The following is a 22,567-nucleotide window of genomic DNA, read 5'->3' as shown; positions in this document are numbered from 1 at the left end:
TTTGAGGGAGCTGAGTGGGAGTAGTGACAGAGGCGGAGGCAGCTCCCCCTCGGGAGGACGGAGCACGTTCAGCTGGTGCGTTTTAGGAGAAGCGGGGACTGCCGTGCTGTGGTGCTGTGCTCAAGAACGTGTGGCCAGAGGTGGCTGAGTGGCGAGAATCTGATTGTGGCTGCACCCTCCAGACTGGGTAGGAGAACCAGGAGGCCCAAGCAGTTGGTTTGGGCTCTGTCCTGATAGGAGGGCACGAATGGTGGAAGTCAGCTCACGGCTGTGGTGGTGAAAGGCAGTTGTAAAAGACCAGTGCCAGATCCTGGTCTGCCTGGCGCTTACCAGGATGTGGTGACTCATCACAAACAGGAGAACTCCTTCCGCCTCTTTTTCAACCTGCCCTTGCTAGGAGAGGTAAATAGTGAGATAAGATAACGACTGATCCCCTGAATTCCTTCGATACCAACTTTTAGCCTAGCTAAGTGGGTTGTTTGAGGCTCTGGACTGATGCATGTGTTCTTCCAAAGGTGATGAAATTTCCAAACTTAAAGCACACAAGCTAGGGTTGCAGGATTGTACCGTTTGAGTTTTGGAGCTGCTACAACTTCCTATTGCAGCGGTAATTAAGCAAACCCACAGCTTTAACCTTCAACCTTTGTGCTAAATGTTTGGATAGGATGTGTTTATATAGCATGAGAGAGGATTATCTTCATTCTAATGGAAGTGAACGTCATTAGGAGTTTGTGGGTTAACCAGACTTTAGTCCTGAAGGATGCCTGGTAAGCCAACCTTTGAACCAGAATTGTAGTGCACCTGAGGGGTTCAGGAAGTGAGTGCTGCTACGGCTATACTTCCCCACAGCCTTTAGCCCCACAGTCTGAGATGTGTACCGTTCAACAACTAATTGAAAAAATTCTGTGGCTTAAGACTAGCAAAAATTTCCGAATTGACTCTTGGAACAGTGTTGTTATCAGTATTCACAGGGAACTGTTTTACTGGGTTCCACACCAAATTTAATACCATCACAATTATGTTTTAAATGCACTTGAATTGTCTTTGTTTCCACTAACAGTGTTCTGTCCTCCCCGGGAGGTGATGATGAAGCAAAGCAGGTGGCTGGGATAATTAGAATTTGAGTTTAACTCTCAGCTTCTGCTTCCTTCATGAAAATGGCTAGGAAAAGAGTAGAATCATCGAGAATGCACTTCAATGTGGCCAGCTGTTGCCCTTGGAACACATCTTTGCTCTGAATCTGGATTCTAATATGTTTGCAGCTGTCAGCAAGGGAGCAGCCTCAAGTTTGGGTGGGAGTGTCTCAGCCTGAATTGTTTGCCCTGTCTTCTGTATTGGTTTTGTGTCTCCGATTAATGGTTTGAGTTGTTAAATGAACTGGGGAGTGAAGCAGCACCCTGTTATATCTTCTTGTCATCTTACCTTGATGCTGTACATAGAGCAAAGCAAGCGTGAACGTGTTTTTAAGTGGCCCTGTGCATGGGGGGAGCCAAAGCCTCAGCATGCAAATGAGACCGAATTGTATGTTCTTGACACCCTTGCAAAAATCTTGTGTTTGGAATCTTCTAGTTCTAGAATTACCCGGGGCGTGGTCACTTCCGCCCTGGAAGCAGCGCTGCCTTAGGCCTGTGGCGGAATGGCCTTGTTCACCTTACCGTTGCAGCCTAGCAGTGTTGCTGTAGGGCCAGCTTTCATTCGTCTTCTGGTCACGTTCTACTCGTAACCAGATGATGTGGGGCATGTTTTTCACTTACCTAATTTACACGGATTTGGTTATCAGTGTTTTATAGGGATTTTAATTTTGAAAAATAATTACTAGAGGACTGGTCAAGTAGAGATATGTGTCAGGGTGTTGTGTTTCAGTACGTGAGTAGCTTATAGACGTGTCCAAGGTTTCTGGGTGTTTGGATCGGAGAAGGAGTTATTCTCCTCTACATGCTTTTTGGCATTTTTAGGACTTCTATCTTGCAAGGTGTCATAAAGCATATTTGGAGAAGGTAATTACTGGAAAATTACAAAGCACTAGTGGTTTTAAAACCTTTGTGGGTTTTAAAAGGTAAAATAGAAAGCTAATAAATATGCCTATCTTAATCTTTCTCTCTTAATATGTTGTTTTGGTTACTGTGTATGAGTAGCCAGCCAAATGGCTCCTAGATTGCTCTGCATCCCAATTAAAACAGGGATATTTGCTGGAAGATTTTCGGTGTCCTGATGCTTACTTGCTGGGTCCGTCTACAGAGTAGTTAATTTTAAATTATTGCATCTTCTCAAGCTTAAAATTTAGCAAGGCTTAAAAGGGTAAGTAATGTATTGGAGCTTTGTAAAAGATTCAAGGGTGGTTGGACAGAATCTCTGATCAAATTTTGCTTTCTACTTGGGTTTGCAGGAAGTGTGGGAGGTGCTTCCGTGAAGAAACGGACGGACTGGTGCGTGTGCAATCATGGAATCTCCTTGCTAGCCGTCAGCACCTACTCTCCTAGCTAGTGGGCGAGAGAGGGGTCAGCGAGAGGGAAACGAGGTCAACATGAAGCTGAAGCAGCGCGTCGTGCTGTTAGCAGTTCTCCTCGTCATCTTTATCTTCACCAAAGTCTTCCTGATTGACAACTTAGACACATCAGCTGCCAACCGGGAGGACCAGAGGGCTTTTCACCGAATGATGGCTGGCTTGCGGGTGGAGCTGACACCCAAGCTGGACCACACCTTGCAGTCCCCCTGGGAGATTGCAGCCCAGTGGGTGGTTCCCCGGGAAGTGTACCCGGAAGAGACACCAGAGCTTGGGGCAATCATGCATGCCATGGCCACCAAGAAAATCATTAAAGCTGACGTGGGTTATAAGGGGACACAGCTGAAGGCCTTACTGATCCTTGAAGGAGGCCAGAAGGTTGTGTTCAAACCTAAGCGGTAAGTCTTCATCGTGGAAGCTCTGCCTGCCTCTGGGTTGGGGTTTGTATCAGAGTGTTCACCCACTGCTCTTGGTTTTCTTTCCCGTAAAATGAGAGGTAGACCAGGGAAGTCTGCCTGGCTCCCTGCTGGCTCCCAGCGTCCTGTGCTGCTTTCAGTAAGAGGGGTTTATAGGACCCATCTTCTTTCCCTATGAGACTGAGCTATTTGGGAGAGCTGTCCTGACTCCTGGTTTATCAGGCCTCTACCGTGTGCCATGTGGCAGAGACACAAAACGGACTGGGTAGGGCGTAAGTACCCTGTCACCAAAAATGTACAGTTCTTGGGTAACTCCTGCACGTGCGGGTGCTGTGGAGGAGATGTCACCTGAAGCTGGGATGGACGACAAAGGCCCTTTCTGTGCCGAAGCACTGATTCTGTTGCCCGGGTTTTTGTTTCTTGGTTTTGTTTTATTGATTAATATTTTGGGGAGCAGTTTTAGGTTTCCCAAAAAGTTGAGAGGAAAGTACAGAGAATTCTCCTACCTCCCCCTAGCCTCCCCTGTTGTTTAACATCTTCTGTTAGTGTGGTATTGACACAATGATGGTTGTTAATGGCTGTCACTGAATAACAGCCCATTGTCTAGATGGCCACAGGTCATCACTTCATTTACTGAAGGATCTCTGGGTTGCCCCCACATTTTGGCAGTTGTGAATAAAGCTGTGTTAGACATCCATGAGCAGGTTGTGTGTGGACATGGTTTCAGCTTTGGTGTTTGAGGAAATACCAAAGAAGCCCGATGGGCCAGTCATGTGGTAAGAGCCTGTGTAGTTCTGTAAGAACCGGCCAAAGCCTCTTGCAGAGTGGCTGTGCCCTTTTACACTGCAGCCCCCTCTGAGTGAGAGTTCCTGGTGCTCCACTTCCTCACCAGGATTTGATGTCAGTGTTTGGATGGTGGTCATTCTAACAGGAATGTGGTAGTGTCTCTTGTTTCTTTCTTTTTAAGATTTGTTTATTTGAAAGGCAGAGTGGTGGAGATCTTCCATCCAGTGGTTCACTCCCACACAAGGCCACAACAGTTGAGGGCTGGTCCAGACCTAAGCCAGGAGCTCCATCCTGGTCTCCCCCATGAGTGGCAGGGGCCCGAGTACTTGGATCATCATCTGCTGCCTTGCCGGGGCCATTAGCAGGAAGCTGGGTTGGAAGTTGAACCAGCACTTCCCGCTTGTAGGTCGGGAGCTTAGGGTGAGGTGGGACAGCTGCAGTGTCACATGGCAACTATTCCTGAGAGGTGCGGTGGTAGACTGGGTGCTCTGTGGGTAGGCTTTTGGTGTTTGGAAAAGGTACAGGAGGAGGAGGAAGGAGAAGCCCGACTGATGCGTACGGGAAGTAGCGACAGATGGTGCCTAAACCTTAGTCACTACTTGCTTCCTTTCAGATCTCTTAGTACCACTGCAGCCTCTCCATTTCCTGCCCTTTCTAGACCGTCCTGAAAACCATGGTGCCCCCAGCTTCAAAACATCTAGGGACTTCCCACTGCTCACTCCAGGGCCTGATGGTCAGGCCCCTCACCGGCGGGCCTCATCTCTCTACCTGGCTTTAACCTGCGTTTGCTCTTTGTGTCAAACTGGCCCCACCCCACGTCTCCTGAATACCTCTGCCCACTCTCAGCTCCAGGGTATTCTCCTCACCCCAGCAGGGCGGACAGGCCCCTGCAGTCAGTGGGTGTTCACTCTTAGCACGCACACACTGACCTGTGCTGTGTTGTATCAGGCACCGTTCCAGGCTGGGGAAGCTGGATGTCGGAAATTGATTCCAGTCCGTAACACCCAGCACAATGCTATTCTGACCCCCAGGGCCTCAGAGGCTGCTTAGTCCTGGTGTAAGTGCAGATTAATGTCCGTGGTCAGACTCCGATGTCCTTCACCAGAGGTTGGGGCTGACTTATTGGCAGTTACTGTGTGAGTTTTGCTGCTCCGTGGGTGCCTTAGCATGAATCAGTTCGCCAAGAGGAGGATCTGTGACCTCACTCCCCAGCTAAGACAGCGCCTTCCTGTGATAGCCACTTGTGGTTGCAGCGCTTTTGCAGCCTGGCTGTCCACGTCCTGCTCTCAGAGGTAGACGGTATGTATAGGGAGTGACATACATAGGGGCGCAGTGACGCTTTTATTTTATTTAAGATTTTATTTATTTGAGAGGTAGAATTACAGACAGTGAGAGGTCTTCCTTCTGTAGATTCACTCCCCAAATGGCCACAACGGCCAGAGCTACGCCGATCCAAAGCCAGGTGCTTCCTCCAGGTGTCCCACGCGGGTGCAGGGCCCAAGCACTTGGGCCATCTTCTACTGGTTTCTCGGGCCATAGCAGAGAGCTGGATAGGAAGAGAAGCATCCGGGACTAGAACCGGCACCCATATGGGATGCTGGCACTGCAAGCGGAAGATTAACCTACTGCGCCATGGCGCTGGCCTCTACACTTTTATTAACACAGTTTATCTTACCTTATAAAAATTATTCTTTTCCAATGTAGCCAAGTCTGTCCTGGAAGTAAATTGATTTTCACAGGCAAAAACTGGAGTTATGGTGGAAAAGGAGCAAGGAGTCAGGGTCCTAGGAGTAGGTAGAAGTGCATGAATGATCTTAGGATGTGCTCAAAGGGTCCATGAACATTCTCTAGCCGGCTGCTTGTGTTACAGGCGAGAAGGAGATCCAGAATCCTGGCTTTCCGTATTTCCACACAGCCGTAGCGTGAGCTGAGGGTTCAGACCTGACTGCGGTGCCGTTCAGTGATGGTGATTCTCACCGCGTTCCTTTCCTTCCCTCCCTCCCGCTCCAGCCCACGTCCAGAGTTCCAGACTCGTGTAGGGTTTTACGTTTCACTCTGAGCAGCCTTTAGCTGTACTGGAAATCTCTAACGCCGCCCTGAAGGTAGCATTCAGCCCATCATCCTCACGCTGTCCTCCGTGGTTTCCCTGAAGTCCTGAGCCCGGAACAGACAAGGACTGCCCTCCGCTTCACAGAGAGCCCACCCCTGCAGTGGGGGGAAGATGCTGGAGTTCTGTTCGTTTTTGCTGCAGTATTTAAAAATCGCCTTTAATTTAGAGGTAGCTAGTATAAGCCTGGAAAGCCTAGGCTTTGCGCTAGGAATTAGACTACATCTGAAGATACTGGCTGTGCTAAGAAGAAACTGGTACCCAACCAGATGATGATGGCTGTCTTCTACCACGAATACCGTATTGTTTTGCTTTGAAGATACATTTTCTGTACATGATTTTCCTTTGTATCCTAAGGTCTTTAAAGATTTATTTTATTTATTTGAAAGAGTTACAGAGAGAGGTAGAGACAGACAGAGAGGTCTTCCATCCGCTGGTTCACTCCCTAGATGGCCGCAACGGCCAGAGCTGTGCCGATCCAAAGCCAGGAGCCAGGAGCTTCCTCCAGGTCTCCCACGCGGGTGCAGGAGCCCAAGGACTTGGGCCATCTTCTGCTACCTATCCCAGACCACAGCAGAGAGCTGAATCGGAAGTGGAGCAGCTGGGACTAGAACTGGCACCCATATGGGATGCTGGTGCTTCAGGCCAGGGCTTTAACCCGCTGCACCACTGTGCCGGCCCCAAAGACCCCTTCTTCTATATTGTTTTCACTTCACCCTACATGTCCTCAGTGGAGCTGCTCCTCTGGCTTCCGTCTTGGTTTATTTCTGTTCCATGGTTCCCTTGTACAGCCCAGTAGGTCTCCTTTCATTCAAGAAATACAGCTGAGCAGTGGACATCACAGGTGGACTGAGGTTTGGTTTGGTTTTTTCCTCTTTACAATTAGCAGACTTAAGTTGTATCTTTAAAAAAAAATATTTGAAAGGTAGAGTGACTCAGAAAGAGAGGGACAGCGACAGAGTAAATCTGCTGGTTTACTTCCCAATGGCAAGGGCTGGGAGAGGCCAAATCAGGAGCCAGGAATTCCATCCAGGAACCCAAGTATTTGTGCCATCATCTGCTGCCTCCCGGGTGTATTATCAGGAAGTTAGATGGGAAGTGGAGGTGGGACTCCATCCCAGGCAATCCGGTATGAGAGGTAGGCAGCCCAAGAGGTAGCTTAACCCACTGTGCCACAATGCCCCTAAATTATGGTTTTTTTTTTTTCTTAATTTATTTGACAGAGTTAGTGAAAGAGAGAGAGACAGAGAGAAAAGTCTTCCTGCCACCTGCGTGGGAGACCCAGATAGAGCTTCTGGCTCCGGCTTTGGCCTGACCCTGGCCTGCCCATCTCCACCATTTGGGGAGTGAACCAGCAGGTGGAAGATCTCTTCCACTCTCTCTGTCTCTCTCTCTCTCTCTCTTTAACTCTGCCTTTCAAATAAATAAATAAATAGAAAAAGAATCTGAGACCCAGAGAAGAGAGGGGTTTTCTCCAGGTGACTCTGTCGGGTAATGGCAGAGCCCACTCAGTGGTCGATGCCAGTCTAGGATTTCCTTCCACTGCTCATTATAAACTTACGATAAAACTAGAATGGGAATTTTTTTCAAACTATCCTTTCCTTCACATTACAAAAACTGAGGAATATCAAGACTTGTTTTCCCAAGAAACTGAAACTTCTGTTCTGAACCTTAGCACAGCCATCTGGTAAGCAGAAGTTTTTATAGCACGTTTTCCTTCATTGCCTCACTTCAGTTTAGTAAACAATTTAGTAGGCATTTATTAAGTACCAACTGTACCTTAACACTGTTGGCGGTACAAAAATGATCCTTATCATCTAGAAAATGACCTTGTAATTGGGTTTAAAAGCTACATTAAAAGCCCTTTAGAGGGGTAAAAATGACATCTCCCATGTTTATTCATGGGATGTTGCTGAGGCACCTGGAGAGTTCTGGTCTCCGTCTCCACCTCGCCTTCACGCCGCCCACCGGTGATTCCTGCAGAGCCGCAGCTGTGCCAAGGGCCCGCAGAAAAGGCGTCTGTAGGACAGCATCGGGCTGGCCGCAGTCTATAATCTGCGCCTGCTGCCATTCCCTCCGCACCGCCGTAGCTCACGTCTGTGTGTGCTTCCCGCTCCCTTTGCAGGTACAGCCGAGACCATGTGGTGGAGGGGGAACCATACGCCGGTTACGATAGGCACAACGCAGAGGTGGCAGCCTTTCATTTGGACAGGTATGTGCGATCACCATGCTGGGTTCATTTTGTTTTCTCTTGAAAATCTCTCTTGAAGAGGACTTGTGGCCTGCTAAACTGGGGAAACTTTCCACCAAGGGCCATTGGATATATATTATAACATCATGGCCGGCGCCGTGGCTTAACAGGCTAATCCTCCGCCTTGCGGCGCCGGAACACTGGGTTCTAGTCCCAGTTGGGGCGCCGGATCCTATCCCGGTTGCCCCTCTTCCAGTCCAGCTCTCTGCTGTGGCCTAGGAATGCAGTGGAGGATGGCCCAAGTGCTTGGGCCCTGCACCCCATGGGAGACCAGGAGAAGCCCCTGGCTCCTGCCTTCGGATCAGCACAGTGTGCCGGCCGCGACGGCCATTGGAGGGTGAACCAACGGCAAAGGAAGACCGTTCTCTCTGTCTCTCTCTCTCTCACTGTCCACTCTGCCTGTAAAAAAAATAAATAAATAAAATAAAATAAATAATAAATCAATGCTATGGCATTGTTAATTGGTTCAGTCTTCCTGTTAACTCTATTACGTATCAGAAACCTTAATGTTCCTAACCTTTGAACAAGTAACTGCATTTATTTATTTATTTATTTATTTATTTATTTTTGACAGGCAGAGTGGACGGTGAGAGAGAGAGACAGAGAGAAAGTTCTTCCTTTGCCGTTGGTTCACCCTCCAATGGCCATCGCGGCTGGCGCGCTGCGGCCAGCGCACCGTGGTGATCCGATGGCAGGAGCCAGGTGCTTCTGGTCTCCCATGGGGTGCAGGGCCCAAGCACTTGGGCCATCCTCCACTGCACTCCCTGGCCACAGCAGAGAGCTGGCCTGGAAGAGGGGCAACCGGGACAGAATCCGGCACCCCGACCTGGACTAGAACCCTGTGTGCCGGCGCCGCAAGGCAGAGGATTAGCCTAGTGAGCCGTGGCGCCGGCCAAGTAACTGCATTTTTATGCACATATGTAAGATATTTCTAGGAATTACCCTAAAGAAGTAAAAATTCAAAGGTATATGTGCAACCATTTTAGCTGTAACACTTTGAGTAGTGAAAAACTGGTAGCAGACTACTGATAAGGACATGGTTAAATAGATGTTTAAAATACCCAGGAGTTTTTAAAATTATTTATTTTACTTGTTTGAGGTAGGAGGGTGGAGTCTCCCATCTGCTGTGCAGGCAGTGGCTTGGCCAGGCCAAAGCTGGGAGTCAGGAACTGAATCTGGGTAGCAGGGACCAACCCCTTGTGCCATCACCTGCTGCTTGCCGGGGTACGGCTCAGGAGGGCGCTGGGGCCAGACAGAGTTAGGGCTCCCAGGAACTCTGGTGGGGGTTGCTGGTGTCCTGAGCAGTGTCTTGGCCTTACAGTGCCATGGATTTTTGCTGCCTCTTCATACCTTGGAAAAGCCCTGCCCTCAGTGACTGGAACCAGGCTTTCCGAGACCTTGGTTCCTGTTTGCCTATTTTCTTCAGCCTCAACCCTATCCTGTTTTCAGTTTGTTGGACACCACTTGGACATGAAGATCCTGATTTTTCCATTTCTAGCTCAGTTTTTTATAGTATCCAACACTCTAGTTTTTGTTAGCATAATATATGTAAATGCTATCCAGTTGTTATTTTATATTTCCTCAGTTGCTGGCAAACTTTAGCTCTACATAGCAGAACACCTGTGGCTAACTATAGAGTGAAGTATTCTTTATACAAAAATAATTACTTGTGATGTGAATTACGTAGTGCTTATGACTTGAGCTTCAGAGGTCTGGTACTGAGAAGTCCCTCCCTCCCTCCCTCCCTCCAAGTATGACACCCTCCAGCCAGTCCCCCTCCCTCATTTGTTAACTGCCACTGTAGCTGGGCTCAGGTGCCACCATAACACTGACTCTCAGCGCTCAAGTGACTGTTCTTTGACCTAGCAGTAGTCAGCAGGGAGAAAAAATACTTCTCAACATTCTTTTTCTTTTTTTTTAAGATTTATTTATTTATTTGAAAGTCAGAGTTACACAGAGAGAGAAGGAGAGGCAGAGAGAGAGAGAGAAAGAGAGAGGTCTTCCCTCAGATGGTTTACTCCCCAGATGGCCGCAACGGCCGCAGCTGCTCTGATCCGAAGCCAGGAGCCAGGAGCTTCTTCTGAGTCTCCCACGTGGGTGCAGGGGCCCAAGGGCTTGGGCCATCTTCTGCTGCTTTCCCAGGCCACAGCAGAGAGCTGGATGGAAGTGGAACAGCCAGGACATGAACCGGCACCCGTTTGGGATGCCGGCGCTACAGGCGGCAGCTTTACCTGCTATGCCACAGCGCCAGCCCCTCAACATTGTTTTCCATCCGTGGTCCCTGACACTTTGCTGCTCTGGGTTGTTCTTTATTACAGTCAGACTTAATCCCCTTCTCTTGTGGGGTTTCTCTCTCAATTTTTATGTTGTTTTGACAGATCTATTGATTTCCTTGCTAGTGTGGCTTTGCTGCAGTTAGGTGTAGGGCAGAATCAGCAGCTATAAGCAATGGATAACTTACTACATGGTCGTTTTCATTTTGTTAAAAATTTTTATTTATTTATTGAGAGGCAAAGAGAGAGAACAGAGCTTGCACCCACTAGTTTACTAGTTTACTCCAGATGCCCATGATGGCTGGGCTACACTGGGAGCTGGGAACCCAATCCAGGTCTCCCACTTGGGGGCAGGAACCCTACTGAGCCGTTACTGCTGCCTCTGAGTGTCTGCACTTAGTAGGTAGCTAGAGTCAGGGGCCGGAGGCTGGCATTGAACCCAGGTACTCTGATATGGAGCACTGCTCTGCAAGATAGCCATCTTTAAAGACTTCCTGGGGGCCAGTGTCGTGGCCTGAGCAGTCACCTATGATGCCGGCATCTGCTATGGGTACCATTTTGTGTCCCAGTTGCTCCACTTCCTATCCAGCTCTCTGCTGTTGTGTCTGGGAAAGCAGCAGAGAATGCCCAGGTGCTTGGGGCCCATGTACCTATGAAGGAGACCTGGATGAAGCTCTTGGCACCTGGTGCCTGGCTCCTGGCTCCTGGCTTTGGCCTAGCCCAGCCCTGGCTCTTGCAGCCATCTGGGAAGTGAACCAGCAAATGGAAGATCTGTCTCTCTCTCTCTCTTGTTGTAGCTCTGATTTTCAAATAAATAAATTTTTTAAAAGAGAGAGAGAGAGAGGTCTTCCATCCACTGGTTCATTCCCCAGTTGGCCGCAACAGCCAGAGCTGTGCTGATCCGAAACCAGGAGTCAGGAGACTCATCCAGGTCTCCCACGCAGATGCAGGGTCCTAAGTACCTGGGCCATCTTCCACTGCTTTCCCAGGCCACAGCAGAGAGCTGGATCGGAAGTGGAGCAGCCGGGTCCCGAACCAGCTCCCATATGGAATGCAGCTTTACCTGCTACGCCACAGTTCCAGCCAATAACTAAATTTTTTAAAAAATGCTTATATGCCAGATGCCAGCAGTTATTTCTGTGTGGTTATAGATGATCTTTATTTCTTCACTATAAATTTTCTGGGTGTTCCAGACTCTGGCCCTCCAAATTTTCTTCTGTGTGTATTTTTTAGCCATGAAAATTCATTTAAAAGTGATCGTTTGTAACTGTGAGGTAGTGCTTTCAAACCATTAGAGTGAGAGACCAATCTTCAAATGTGTGTGTTTTTAAGTCACACCGAGGGTTTCTTCCTTCAGATCAGTCTGTGTCATTGTGTAGTGTGCTGTTTTGTGCAGAGCTGCGAACCCGTGTTTGTGTTGAGGCCCATTTTTTCTAATGCTTTGTTAATATTGATTTTTTCATTTATATTATGAAAATGTCTAATGAAAGTGGAGAGAATAGTACAGTGAGCCCATGTGCCCGATTCCTAGATTTAACAGTGGTTCCTGTTTTGCCAGATTTGCTTCATTGTTTCTGCTGACGTGCACGGTGGATTTTCCACATCCTAACGTTGAACTCCTAAATGGTTGCACCTCTAAGAAATGACGTTTACTTGCCTTGCTGCAATACCTGTACACGTTTTAAATGATTAACCATAATTTTGAGACTGTTGCTTAAAATATATCCCTGGAGATTTTCCCCTTGTTTTCAACCTTCCATCCAGGATCCTGGGTTTCCGCCGAGCGCCGTTGGTGGTTGGCAGGTTTGTCAATCTGCGGACAGAGATCAAGCCTGTGGCCACGGAGCAGCTGCTGAGCACCTTCCTCACTGCAGGTGAGGTTACAGGTTAGCTGGGGAGCAGTTCACCGCCGGGGGAGGGGGGAGGCCCTCACTGACTAGCTGGCTTCTGACTTTGAGGGTCCAGGTTGCAGAGGGAAGTGGCTGTAGAGGTAGAGGGAAGGGCAGAGCAGGTTTCCCGGCGCGCACTCTGTTGGCCTGGAAAGTCAGTGGCTGCCAGGGCAAGCAGGCTGGCACTGCATTGCCTTCTGCTGGCCCCTTCTGCTAATCCCCAGACTCAGAACTTGGCCGAAATCAGTTGCTGTCTCGCATACCGTTCATTTTCCTGGGGACTTTTTTATACAAGTGTGCTTTCTTGGAACTGTCTTCCTGTCTTCTGAGAACTGAGGAAACCCTAAGGCAGTTCTGTAAAAGGGTCAGAGATTCCCCTGTAGCCGCGCACTGGGCCTGGAAGATCTGCAGTGCCTCTCACCTCTGCAGGGGCCAGCCCGTAGCTCACTGCGCAGACTGGCCATGGTGCCTCTGGCCTCTGTTTTCCATGATCCCCTCTGAGATAAGGGACCTGACCCGAACTCCTCGGTCCTGTTCTCCTCACAGGCATGAGAAGAATGCAGGGATCCTGTGGTCCCTTGTCTCAGCCTTTTCATAGTGACTCATTTTCAGTGACACAGCGCTGTACATGGTGGTGTGACTGTCGAAACAGACATTGCAAGGTGAACTTCACCTTGCTTTCTGCTAGAGTGAAAGGATTTACATTTAGAATGGGGTAAAACTGAATATTTAAAGGACTTGTGTGGGATTCAGCATTCAGAATTTAAACTTGCAGTGCTCAGGCCGTGCCTTTCTTACAGATAACCAGAGGCATACGGTGTCTCTGTTATTTTTTCAGTCACCTTCGGTTGTTCAGTTTTATGCTTGGCAGCCTTGAGTTTCTGGCAGGTGATGGGATGGAGGGAGGGAAGGGCGGGAGAGAAAACAGGAAGAACAAGGCAGGGTCCCTGCTCTTCAAGGACTTCCAGAAAGTTCACTCTCGTACCCTGTGTAAAGTGTAGGGCACAGAGAGGCCAGAGAAATGTTTGTAGAGGAAGTTCTTAGCACTTGGGCTAAATATCGAGGAATCAGAACAAGTTACCCAGGCAGCAGAGAGGGAGGACGCTGGGCGGAATGATAGGCAGTAGTAAAGGGAGCCAGGTAGGAAGGTCTGAGAGTCACACAGGTCGGTGCATTGGGGGAGGACCGGTTTCTGGGTACTCCTCCAGCATAGGCGGGTGGAGAGGTTTGGCTGGAAGTGAGGTTTCTGTTAATGATAAATACCAGTGCAACCTTTGGTGGTGGTGGTGCTCTGTTTTTCTAGATTCACAGCAAAATTGAAGGAAAGTGCAGGAATTTCCCAAATGCCTCCTGTCCCCACACAGGCCTGGCCCCCCCCCGTTATCAACAGCCCACATCAGAGTGGTGTCGTCGTTAACTGAGACGGATCATAGTCACCCAAACTCTACAGTTGAGTTTGGGTTCACTCAATGTTGCACATTCCTGTGCGTGTGCTCAGATACATAACGGCAGGTATACTTCATTATAGTATCACAGACTATTTTCACTGCCCTAAAAATCTTCAGGTTGCCAGTTTTCTTACTGTTGAGTTTGGTTTTTTTTATTTCTTTAATTTTTTTCTGGTTTTCTTTTGAGAGGCAGACAGAGGGCTCCCCCAATGTCTGTACTAGCCAGGCCGAGCCAAGCCATAGCTGGAGGCAAGAGCTCGATGCAGATCACCATGTGCGAGGCAGAGACCCAACCACTGAGCCGTCCCTGCCGCCTCCCAGGGTGCACATTACCAGGAAGCTGGGGCGGGTAGTGAAGCAGGGACTCCGGCGTGGGATGCAGACATCCCAGTCAATTTCATAACAGACCAAACGCCCGCCCCGATTGTTCGAATTTCAGAGTTCTTGGCATATTTAGGGTGATAGTCCTTTGTCAGATGTGTCTTTTGCAAACACTTTCTCCCACTCTGTGACTTGTCTTCTCATTTTCTTGATACTTTTTTAAAAATTACTTATTTGAAAGGCAGATTACAGAGAAGGTGTGGCAGAGGCAGAGAGAGAACCTCCTTCCTCTGGCTCACTCCCCAAATGGCCTCAGCAGCCAGGGCTGGGCCAGGCCAAAGCCAGGAGCTTCTTCCCGGTCTCCCACATGGGTGCAGGGGCCCAAGCATTTGTGCCATCTTCCACTGCTTTCCCAGGTGCGTTAGCAGGGAGCTGGATCGGAAGCAGAGTACCCGGGACTGGAACTGGCACCCATATGGGATGCCAGTGCCTCAGGCAGCAGCTTAACCTGCTTTGCCACAACAGCAGCCCCTTATACATTTTTTAAAATTTTTAAAAATATTTATTTATTTATTTGAAAGGAATAGTATTCTCTTAGAAAAGAGAGGCAGAGGCAAAGGCAGAAAGAGAGAAGTCTTCTATCCACTGGTTCACTCCCCAGCTGGCCGCAACAGCCAGAGCTATGCTGATCCGAAGCCAGGAGCCAGGAGCTTCTTCCGGGTCTCCCATGTGGGTGCAGGAGTCCAAGGACTTGGGCCATCCTCCACTGCCTTCCTGGGCCACAGCAGAGAGCTGGATCGGAAGTAGAGCAGCTAGGACTTGAACCAGCGCCCATATGGGATGCCGGCACTGCAGGCGGCAGCTTTACCCACTATGCCACAGTGCCGGCCCCACATTTTAAAAAAGTTTTTAAACTAAGTAATTTGGTATAATGATACGTAGCCCTTGAACTTAACAAAGCACTTCCACATTGTTATCTTAATTGATCCTCTTGTTAGTAATGCGTAAGGGAGGTATTACCCACATTTCATATACCTGAGAAAGGAGGCTTTGAAAAGTTAAAGGAGCTTCCCGGAGTCACAGAGCTGCTAACTGTGAGCCAGGGCTCAAACCCAGATTCTAAGGCCCCCAATTTTTCATCTGCTTATGTTCTTTGATATATAGTCATTTATTCAACACAAGTTGGTTTCACTTCTGTATCCCAGGCTGTGAACTAGGTGCTGACTGACCTTCCTGTCCTCAAGGGATTTTGTCTAATGGGGGAGCCAGACACTAGAGTGGTGAGGGCTTCACTGGTGAAAGTGATGTGAATATTTTCAGATATGTTAATCCAGTCTCAAAGGGAGGGTCGCAGTCCCTGATGGAAGTGAACGTTCTAGGCTTGGGCTCAGCATTGTTTGTGCTATAGACTACTTTGGCAGTCTGGGTAAGCTTATGGAGCCTTTCTCAAAATAATGTTTTTAAATACATAAAATGAAATGAAGCCAATAATGTTATATACTTTCCTTATCAGAATTTGGAAAAGGGAAATTTATGATATAATAACATGTGCTTTGTTACTTCACACATTAAGTAAGTTCTAGCAGAGATCTGGATAATTTCAGACTAGAAGTATAAGTTAGACGGCTGGCGTCGTGGCACAACAGCTTAAGCCACAGCCTGCAGTGCCAGCATCCCATATGGCACCAGTTTGAGTTCTGGCTGTTCCACTTCTGATCCAGCTCCCCCCTGCTAATGCACTTGGGAAAACAGTGGAGGATGGTGCGAGTGCTTGGGTCCCTGCACCCATGTGGGAGACCCAGAAGAAGCTCTTGGCTCTTGGCTTCAGCCTGGCCCAGCCCCAGTCATTGTAGCCATCTGGGGAGTGAACTAGTAGATGGAAGATCTCTCTCTTTGACTCTCCTTCTCTCCTTTTGTAACTGTAGTTCAAATAAATAAATACATCTTTTTTCAAAAAAAAAAAAAAAGAATTATAAGTTAGGTATTTAGGGATATCTGCAAATAATTATAATAATAAAGTATGAAATATCTGTGACTTCCTTTGATGGCAGTCACAGGCAATGCTAATACTGTAGTCTGTTCCCTGCCATTCTGATGGAAAAGAGTGTTAAATTTCAGGTTAAGGTTATTGAAAATAAAGAAGCAGCTTTATTTCTGTTCAGTTCTCAGGCCCGAGTTAACGCTGCCACAGGTGGGGAACAGACATGAGCGAGGTGATGGAAGTGGGGGCAGAGCGGGACCTGCTCAGGAGACCATAGCCAAGAGCGCATGAAGGGTGGCTCTGTGACACAGCAGGTTAAGCCACAGCCTGTACACCCGCATCTCATACAGGCTCTGGTTCCAGTCCCAGCTGCTCCACTTCTGATCCAGCTCTCTGCTAATGCTCCTGGGAAAGCAGTGGAAGATGACCCAAGTGCTTGGGCCCCTGCACCCACGGCAGAAACCAAAAGGCTGGAGCTGGGCCGATCCGAAGACAGGAGCCAGAAGTTTCTTCAATATCTCCCACGCAGGCATTTGTGGGAGTGAGCCAGCAGATGAGAGACATCTCTCTCTCTTTCTCCTGTTTGCCTTTCCAAAAAAATTCTGTCTAGTTACATTCTAAAAGATCTTCCATTATTTTGGTGGCATCGGATAAAATTTATAATGTTATATTTTGATGAATGTAAACATTATAAATGTGTATATCTTTCGGCTAGTTCAGTTCTTGATCTAAGAGAGTTGCTACAGTGAAGAAAAGTGGGGTGATCAGCTCTGTGAGTAGCCGTGTGGTTGGTTAGGTTCTGTTGATTGTGTACTGCGCCAGAGGCTGGAAATAGGAATAAGTTGGAATCTTGCTAGTTTTCTGAAGGAACCCACTCATAAGAATATAAAGCAGTCACTAGAGGAGTGTGTGAGATATCTTAGGTACAGGGAGTTAGCTTATCTGATGACTGTATTTCACAGGGATAGGGGGACAAATAGCACTAAGGAGTGTGTGGGATATTCTAGGTACAGGGAGTTAGCTTATCTGATGACTATTTCACAGGGGTAGGGGGACAAACAGAAGCATTATTTATCATTTAATATTTTTTACTTAAAATTTTTTCTATTTTGAAGTCATTTAAATTTACCAGTCTCCAGAGGCCTGCAGCTCCCTCCCCGGTAACACCGCTGAGCCGTTTGAGAGCAGGTTACAGGTGTGACTGTCTCATTACTGTCTAAGGCTTTCTTAAAATGTCCGTATCTCCCAGGCCGGCATTGCGGTGTAACGGGTTAAGGTGCCGTCCGCCACGCTGGCTTCCCATAGGGCACTGGGTTAAAGTTCTGGCTGCCGCACTTCTGACCCAGCCCCCTTCTAATGGCCTGGGAAAAGCAGCAGTACGGGCCTCATCCCCCCCCACCCTGGACGTTCTGACCAGAATCAGCATTGTAAAGGAAGACGAGGACACAAGGACACAGAAGGAAAAGGGGGTGTACTTCTTAGAATATGACTCGTTGGCACTTCTTACAGGTTTTCAACGTGTACTTCATCACCTGTACAGGAGAGTAACTGTTAGAGATATGATGAAGTTGAAGATCTTTGTTCTCGCAGTCCCTGTTTACGTAGCTGCTCTCCTCTAGAGTGCTTGGGGAGAATTTGGGAATCGCCTTTGTTCCTTGAACGTGTCTTTTCGTCCTTCAGGGAACAATACTTGTTTCTATGGGAAGTGTTACTACTGCCGAGAAACTGAGCCAGCCTGTGCCGACGGAGACATGATGGAAGGGTCTGTGACCCTGTGGCTTCCGGACGTGTGGCCTCTGCAGAAACACAGACACCCATGGGGCAGAACCTATCGAGAAGGCAAATTGGCCAGGTAATGCTGCCGTGAGCCACTTCTTAACCCTCCCCAGAGCCAGGCCAGGTGCCAAGCCTATGGGAGCCCGAAGCTCCGTGCAGGAATGAAAAGAAGGGCAGGGTGGGGCCAGACTCACTGGGCAGGGGCTGTATCTTGGCCTTGTAACAGTGCCAGGTAAAACGTGGGCACTCAGTCACGCTGTTGGTGCCGCTGGCCTCCAGGTGGGAATACGATGAGAGCTACTGTGATGCTGTGAAGAAGACGTCCCCTTACGACTCTGGCCCGCGCCTCCTGGACATCATTGACACAGCCATCTTTGATTACCTGATTGGCAATGCCGACCGCCATCACTACGAGAGCTTTCAGGACGACGAGGGCGCTAGTATGCTTATCCTTCTCGACAATGCCAAAAGGTAAGGCCGGCGGCGCCGCCTTGGCAGGTGGGGCTCTCTGAGGACACGTTCTGGGAGGTCACGGTGGCTCTCTGTGTGAGGACACGTTCTAGGAGGTCACGGACAGCCCTCTATGTGAGGACACGCTCTGGGAGGTCACGGACGGCCCTCTGTGTGAGGACACATTCTGGGAGGTCACGGACGGCTCTGTGTGAGGACACGTTCTGGGAGGTCACGGACGGCTCTGTGTGAGGACACGTTCTGGGCGGTCACGGACGGCCCTCTGTGTGTGTGTGAGGACACGTTCTGGAAGGTCACAGACGGCTCTGTGTGAGGACACATTCTGGGAGGTCACGGACGGCTCTATGTGAGGACACGTTCTGGGAGGTCACGGATGGCCCTCTGTGTGAGGACACGTTCTGGGAGGTCACGGACTGCCCTCTGCGTGAGGACACGTTCTGGGAGGTCACGGACGGCCCTCTGTGTGAGGACACGTTCTGGGAGGTCACGGACGGCTCTGTGTGAGGACACGTTCTGGGAGGTCACGGACGGCCCTCTGTGTGAGGACACGTTCTGGGAGGTCACGGACTGCCCTCTGCGTGAGGACACGTTCTGGGAGGTCATGGACGGCCCTCTATGTGAGGACACATTCTGGGAGGTCACGGACGGCCCTCTGTGTGAGGACACATTCTGGGAGGTCACGGACGGCTCTGTGTGAGGACACGTTCTGGGAGGTCACGGACGGCTCTGTGTGAGGACACGTTCTGGGAGGACACGGACGGCCCTCTGTGTGTGTGTGAGGACACGTTCTGGGAGGTCACGGATGGCTCTCTGTGTGAGGACACATTCTGGGAGGTGACGGACGGCCCTCTGTGTGTGTGTGAGGACACGTTCTGGGAGGTGACGGACGGCCCTCTGTGTGTGTGTGAGGACACGTTCTGGGAGGTGACGGACGGCCCTCTGTGTGAGGACACGTTCTGGGAGGTCACGGACGGCTCTGTGTGAGTACACGTTCTGGGAGGTCACGGACTGCCCTCTGCGTGAGGACACATTCTGGGAGGTCACGGACGGCTCTGTGTGTGTGTGAGGACACGTTCTGGGAGGTCACGGACTGCCCTCTGTGTGAGGACACGTTCTGGGAGGTCACGGACGGCTCTGTGTGAGGACACGTTCTGGGAGGTCACGGACGGCTCTGTGTGAGGACACGTTCTGGGAGGTCACGGACTGCCCTCTGTGTGAGGACACGTTCTGGGAGGTCATGGACGGCCCTCTGTGTGAGGACACATTCTGGGAGGTCACGGACGGCCCTCTGTGTGAGGACACGTTCTGGGAGGTCACGGACGGCTCTGTGTGTGTGTGAGGACACGTTCTGGGAGGTCACGGACGGCTCTGTGTGAGGACACGTTCTGGGAGGTCACGGACGGCTCTGTGTGAGGACACGTTCTGGGAGGTCACGGACGGCTCTGTGTGTGTGTGAGGACACGTTCTGGGAGGTCACGGACGGCCCTCTGTGTGAGGACACATTCTGGGAGGTCACGGACGGCTCTGTGTGAGGACACGTTCTGGGAGGTCACGGATGGCCCTCTGTGTGAGGACACGTTCTGGGAGGTCACGGACGGCTCTGTGTGAGGACACGTTCTGGGAGGTCACGGACGGCTCTGTGTGAGGACACGTTCTGGGAGGTCACGGACGGCTCTGTGTGAGGACACGTTCTGGGAGGTCACGGACGGCTCTGTGTGAGGACACGTTCTGGGAGGTCACGGACTGCCCTCTGTGTGAGGACACGTTCTGGGAGGTCATGGACGGCCCTCTGTGTGAGGACACATTCTGGGAGGTCACGGACGGCCCTCTGTGTGAGGACACGTTCTGGGAGGTCACGGACGGCTCTGTGTGTGTGTGAGGACACGTTCTGGGAGGTCACGGACGGCTCTGTGTGAGGACACGTTCTGGGAGGTCACGGACGGCTCTGTGTGAGGACACGTTCTGGGAGGTCACGGACGGCTCTGTGTGAGGACACGTTCTGGGAGGTCACGGACGGCTCTGTGTGAGGACACAATCTGGGAGGTCACGGACGGCTCTGTGTGAGGACACGTTCTGGGAGGTCACGGACGGCCCTCTGTGTGAGGACACGTTCTGGGAGGTCACGGACGGCCCTCTGTGTGAGGACACGTTCTGGGAGGTCACGGACGGCCCTCTGTGTGAGGACACGTTCTGGGAGGTCACGGACGGCCCTCTGCGTGAGGACACGTTCTGGGAGGTCACGGACGGCTCTGTGTGAGGACACATTCTGGGAGGTCACGGACGGCTCTCTGTGTGAGGACACGTTCTGGGAGGTCACGGACGGCCCTCTGTGTGAGGACACATTCTGGGAGGTCACGGACGGCTCTGTGTGAGGACACGTTCTGGGAGGTCACGGACGGCTCTGTGTGTGAGGACACGTTCTGGGAGGTCACGGACGGCTCTGTGTGAGGACACGTTCTGGGAGGTCACGGACGGCCCTCTGTGTGAGGACACATTCTGGGAGGTCACGGACGGCCCTCTGTGTGAGGACACGTTCTGGGAGGTCACGGACGGCACCAGGGCGCAGCCGAGAAGAGGCGGCCTTCCTTCTCCCCGGGAGTCCTTTCCTCTCTCCGCAAGGGTCTCAGGACTTTGAAAAATGTAGAACTTGTCCTCTTCAGAGACGACTGGAAACCTGGGTTTTTAATTTGTCACGACAGTCATCATTCTTTCTTAGCCATGATGTTTAGAATCTTGACAAGTACAGATTTAGTAGAACATGAAACTGTTTTCCAGTTAAATCTATTCTGTCCATTTTTAAATGTTAATTCACTTGATAGGATGTTTTGCTAGTTTTATGGCAGGTTAGACCAAGACTTCTGCTACCCTTGGAAAGAAGAGTGGGCACTTACTGATTACATATAAAGACAAACTGCTTTTATCTTAAATAAGACAGACTTTTTTTTTTTTTTAAGATTTATTTATTTGAAAGGCAGAGGGAGAGAGAGAGAGATCTTCCATCCACTGGTTTACTTCCCAAATGGCTGCAGTGGCTAGGGCTGGGCCAGGACAGAGCCAGGAGTTTCTTCCAGGTCTCCCACATGGGTGCAGGGGCCCAAGGACTTGGACTATCCTCCACTGCTTTTGCAGGCCATTAACAGAGATTGGAAGTGGAGCAGCCGGTACTCAAATTGGCACCCTTAGGGGATGCTGGCACTGCATAAGGTCAAACCTTCTACGCTATAGTACCAACCCCAGAACTTGATTTATTTTTGAATAAATAGAATATCCTTGTTTATTTAAGCCTGAGCTATTTGGAGAGCACATCGTGTTTCCATTTTGTCTTCTGCATTCTACGTGGTGGCCAATTCATTATCACATGTTTTGCTGTTCTTAATAAGTGTTTGCTAAATAGTGATTCCTTAGTGCCCCAAACTGGCCAGGCAGAAGGCCCTGTGTCAACCTTGGCTGCCCGGAATCAGCCGAGACAGCTCCTCAGCACAGAATGCTTGGGCAGCACTCGCAGAAGGTGCCACCGTCTTGTACTGAACCTCAGGCACCTTGTGCTCCAGCAGCATCCCTCCACCCTGTCACAGCAGAGCAGGTGGTGGACAGTAGTGCGTGTGTTCCTGAAAACCTTCAACTTTGCTTGTGAAAAAGGATCTTTCTTAGAGAAGAAGATCCGATGTGCTGCAGTACACATGATGTCCCACGTGTGTATCAGAATCGTCACTGTTTTAGTCCATGCCGGGTCCACAACAGAGCACCTCAGACAGTGATTTCTGAACAGTGGGCGAACTGCAGGCAGTTCTGGAGACCTGAGTCCAAGAACAAGGCGCTGGCAGACTCGGTGTCCAGTGAGGGCCCGTTTCTCATGAACATGCCTTCTCCGTGTCCTCACATGGTGGAAAAGGTGGACAAGCTTCCTCTGGCCTCCTCTGTAGGCTCTAATGCTGGCAGAGAGTCTGCCGTCGTGACGTACGCACTTCCCAAGGCTCCACTCCCAGTACTGCCGTGAGGTGACTGGGTCTCGGCATGTTAATGTTTTGGGGACACAAATATTCAGACATGGCGTTTGCCTTTGCCTTTTCTTAGTGGAGCATCGGCGTGGCACCAAGGGCTCCCAGAGTCCTTAGCTGCTAAGGTGAGCTTCCAGGGAAAGAACGGGAGCCACTTCAGCTCTCCTATTCTGACTGAATTACCGCTGAGATCATTTTTGTATCTGGTCCCTGAGCGATTTTTCCAAGTTGAATCTTGTCTGAAAGCTTACTTTTAGAGACTGGGATATTGGTAGTTTAGGAGAAGAACGTGCCTGACTTGTTTTTCTAGTAATAGCTCCCTGCTGGCAGGGAAACCTTTGTTGTCC

At 49.9% G+C, this 22,567-nt stretch overlaps 1 protein-coding gene across 2 annotated transcripts in view; it reads left to right on the top strand.

Moving 5' to 3' along the window:
• FAM20B (FAM20B glycosaminoglycan xylosylkinase) overlaps positions 1-22,567 on the top strand; it is a 40,560-nt gene that overhangs the window by 12,378 nt on the left and 5,615 nt on the right. The window contains exons 2-6 of one of the 2 annotated variants that reach the window (XM_062192959.1): positions 2,387-2,901; positions 7,938-8,024; positions 12,101-12,210; positions 17,656-17,827; positions 18,031-18,222. In XM_062192959.1, the coding sequence (XP_062048943.1) occupies positions 2,525-2,901; positions 7,938-8,024; positions 12,101-12,210; positions 17,656-17,827; positions 18,031-18,222 (938 nt within the window). In that variant the 5' untranslated portion in view covers positions 2,387-2,524. Of the gene's footprint in view, positions 1-2,386; positions 2,902-7,937; positions 8,025-12,100; positions 12,223-17,655; positions 17,828-18,030; positions 18,223-22,567 lie in introns of both variants that reach the window. The other variant, XM_062192958.1, reaches the window with a different exon arrangement.

Source organism: Lepus europaeus, chromosome 5, assembly GCF_033115175.1.
Source record: "Lepus europaeus isolate LE1 chromosome 5, mLepTim1.pri, whole genome shotgun sequence".
NCBI classification, from domain to species: Eukaryota; Metazoa; Chordata; class Mammalia; order Lagomorpha; family Leporidae; genus Lepus; species Lepus europaeus.
The sequence above is the reverse complement of the archived record's forward strand: the minus strand, read 5'-3'. Positions and strand labels throughout refer to the sequence as shown.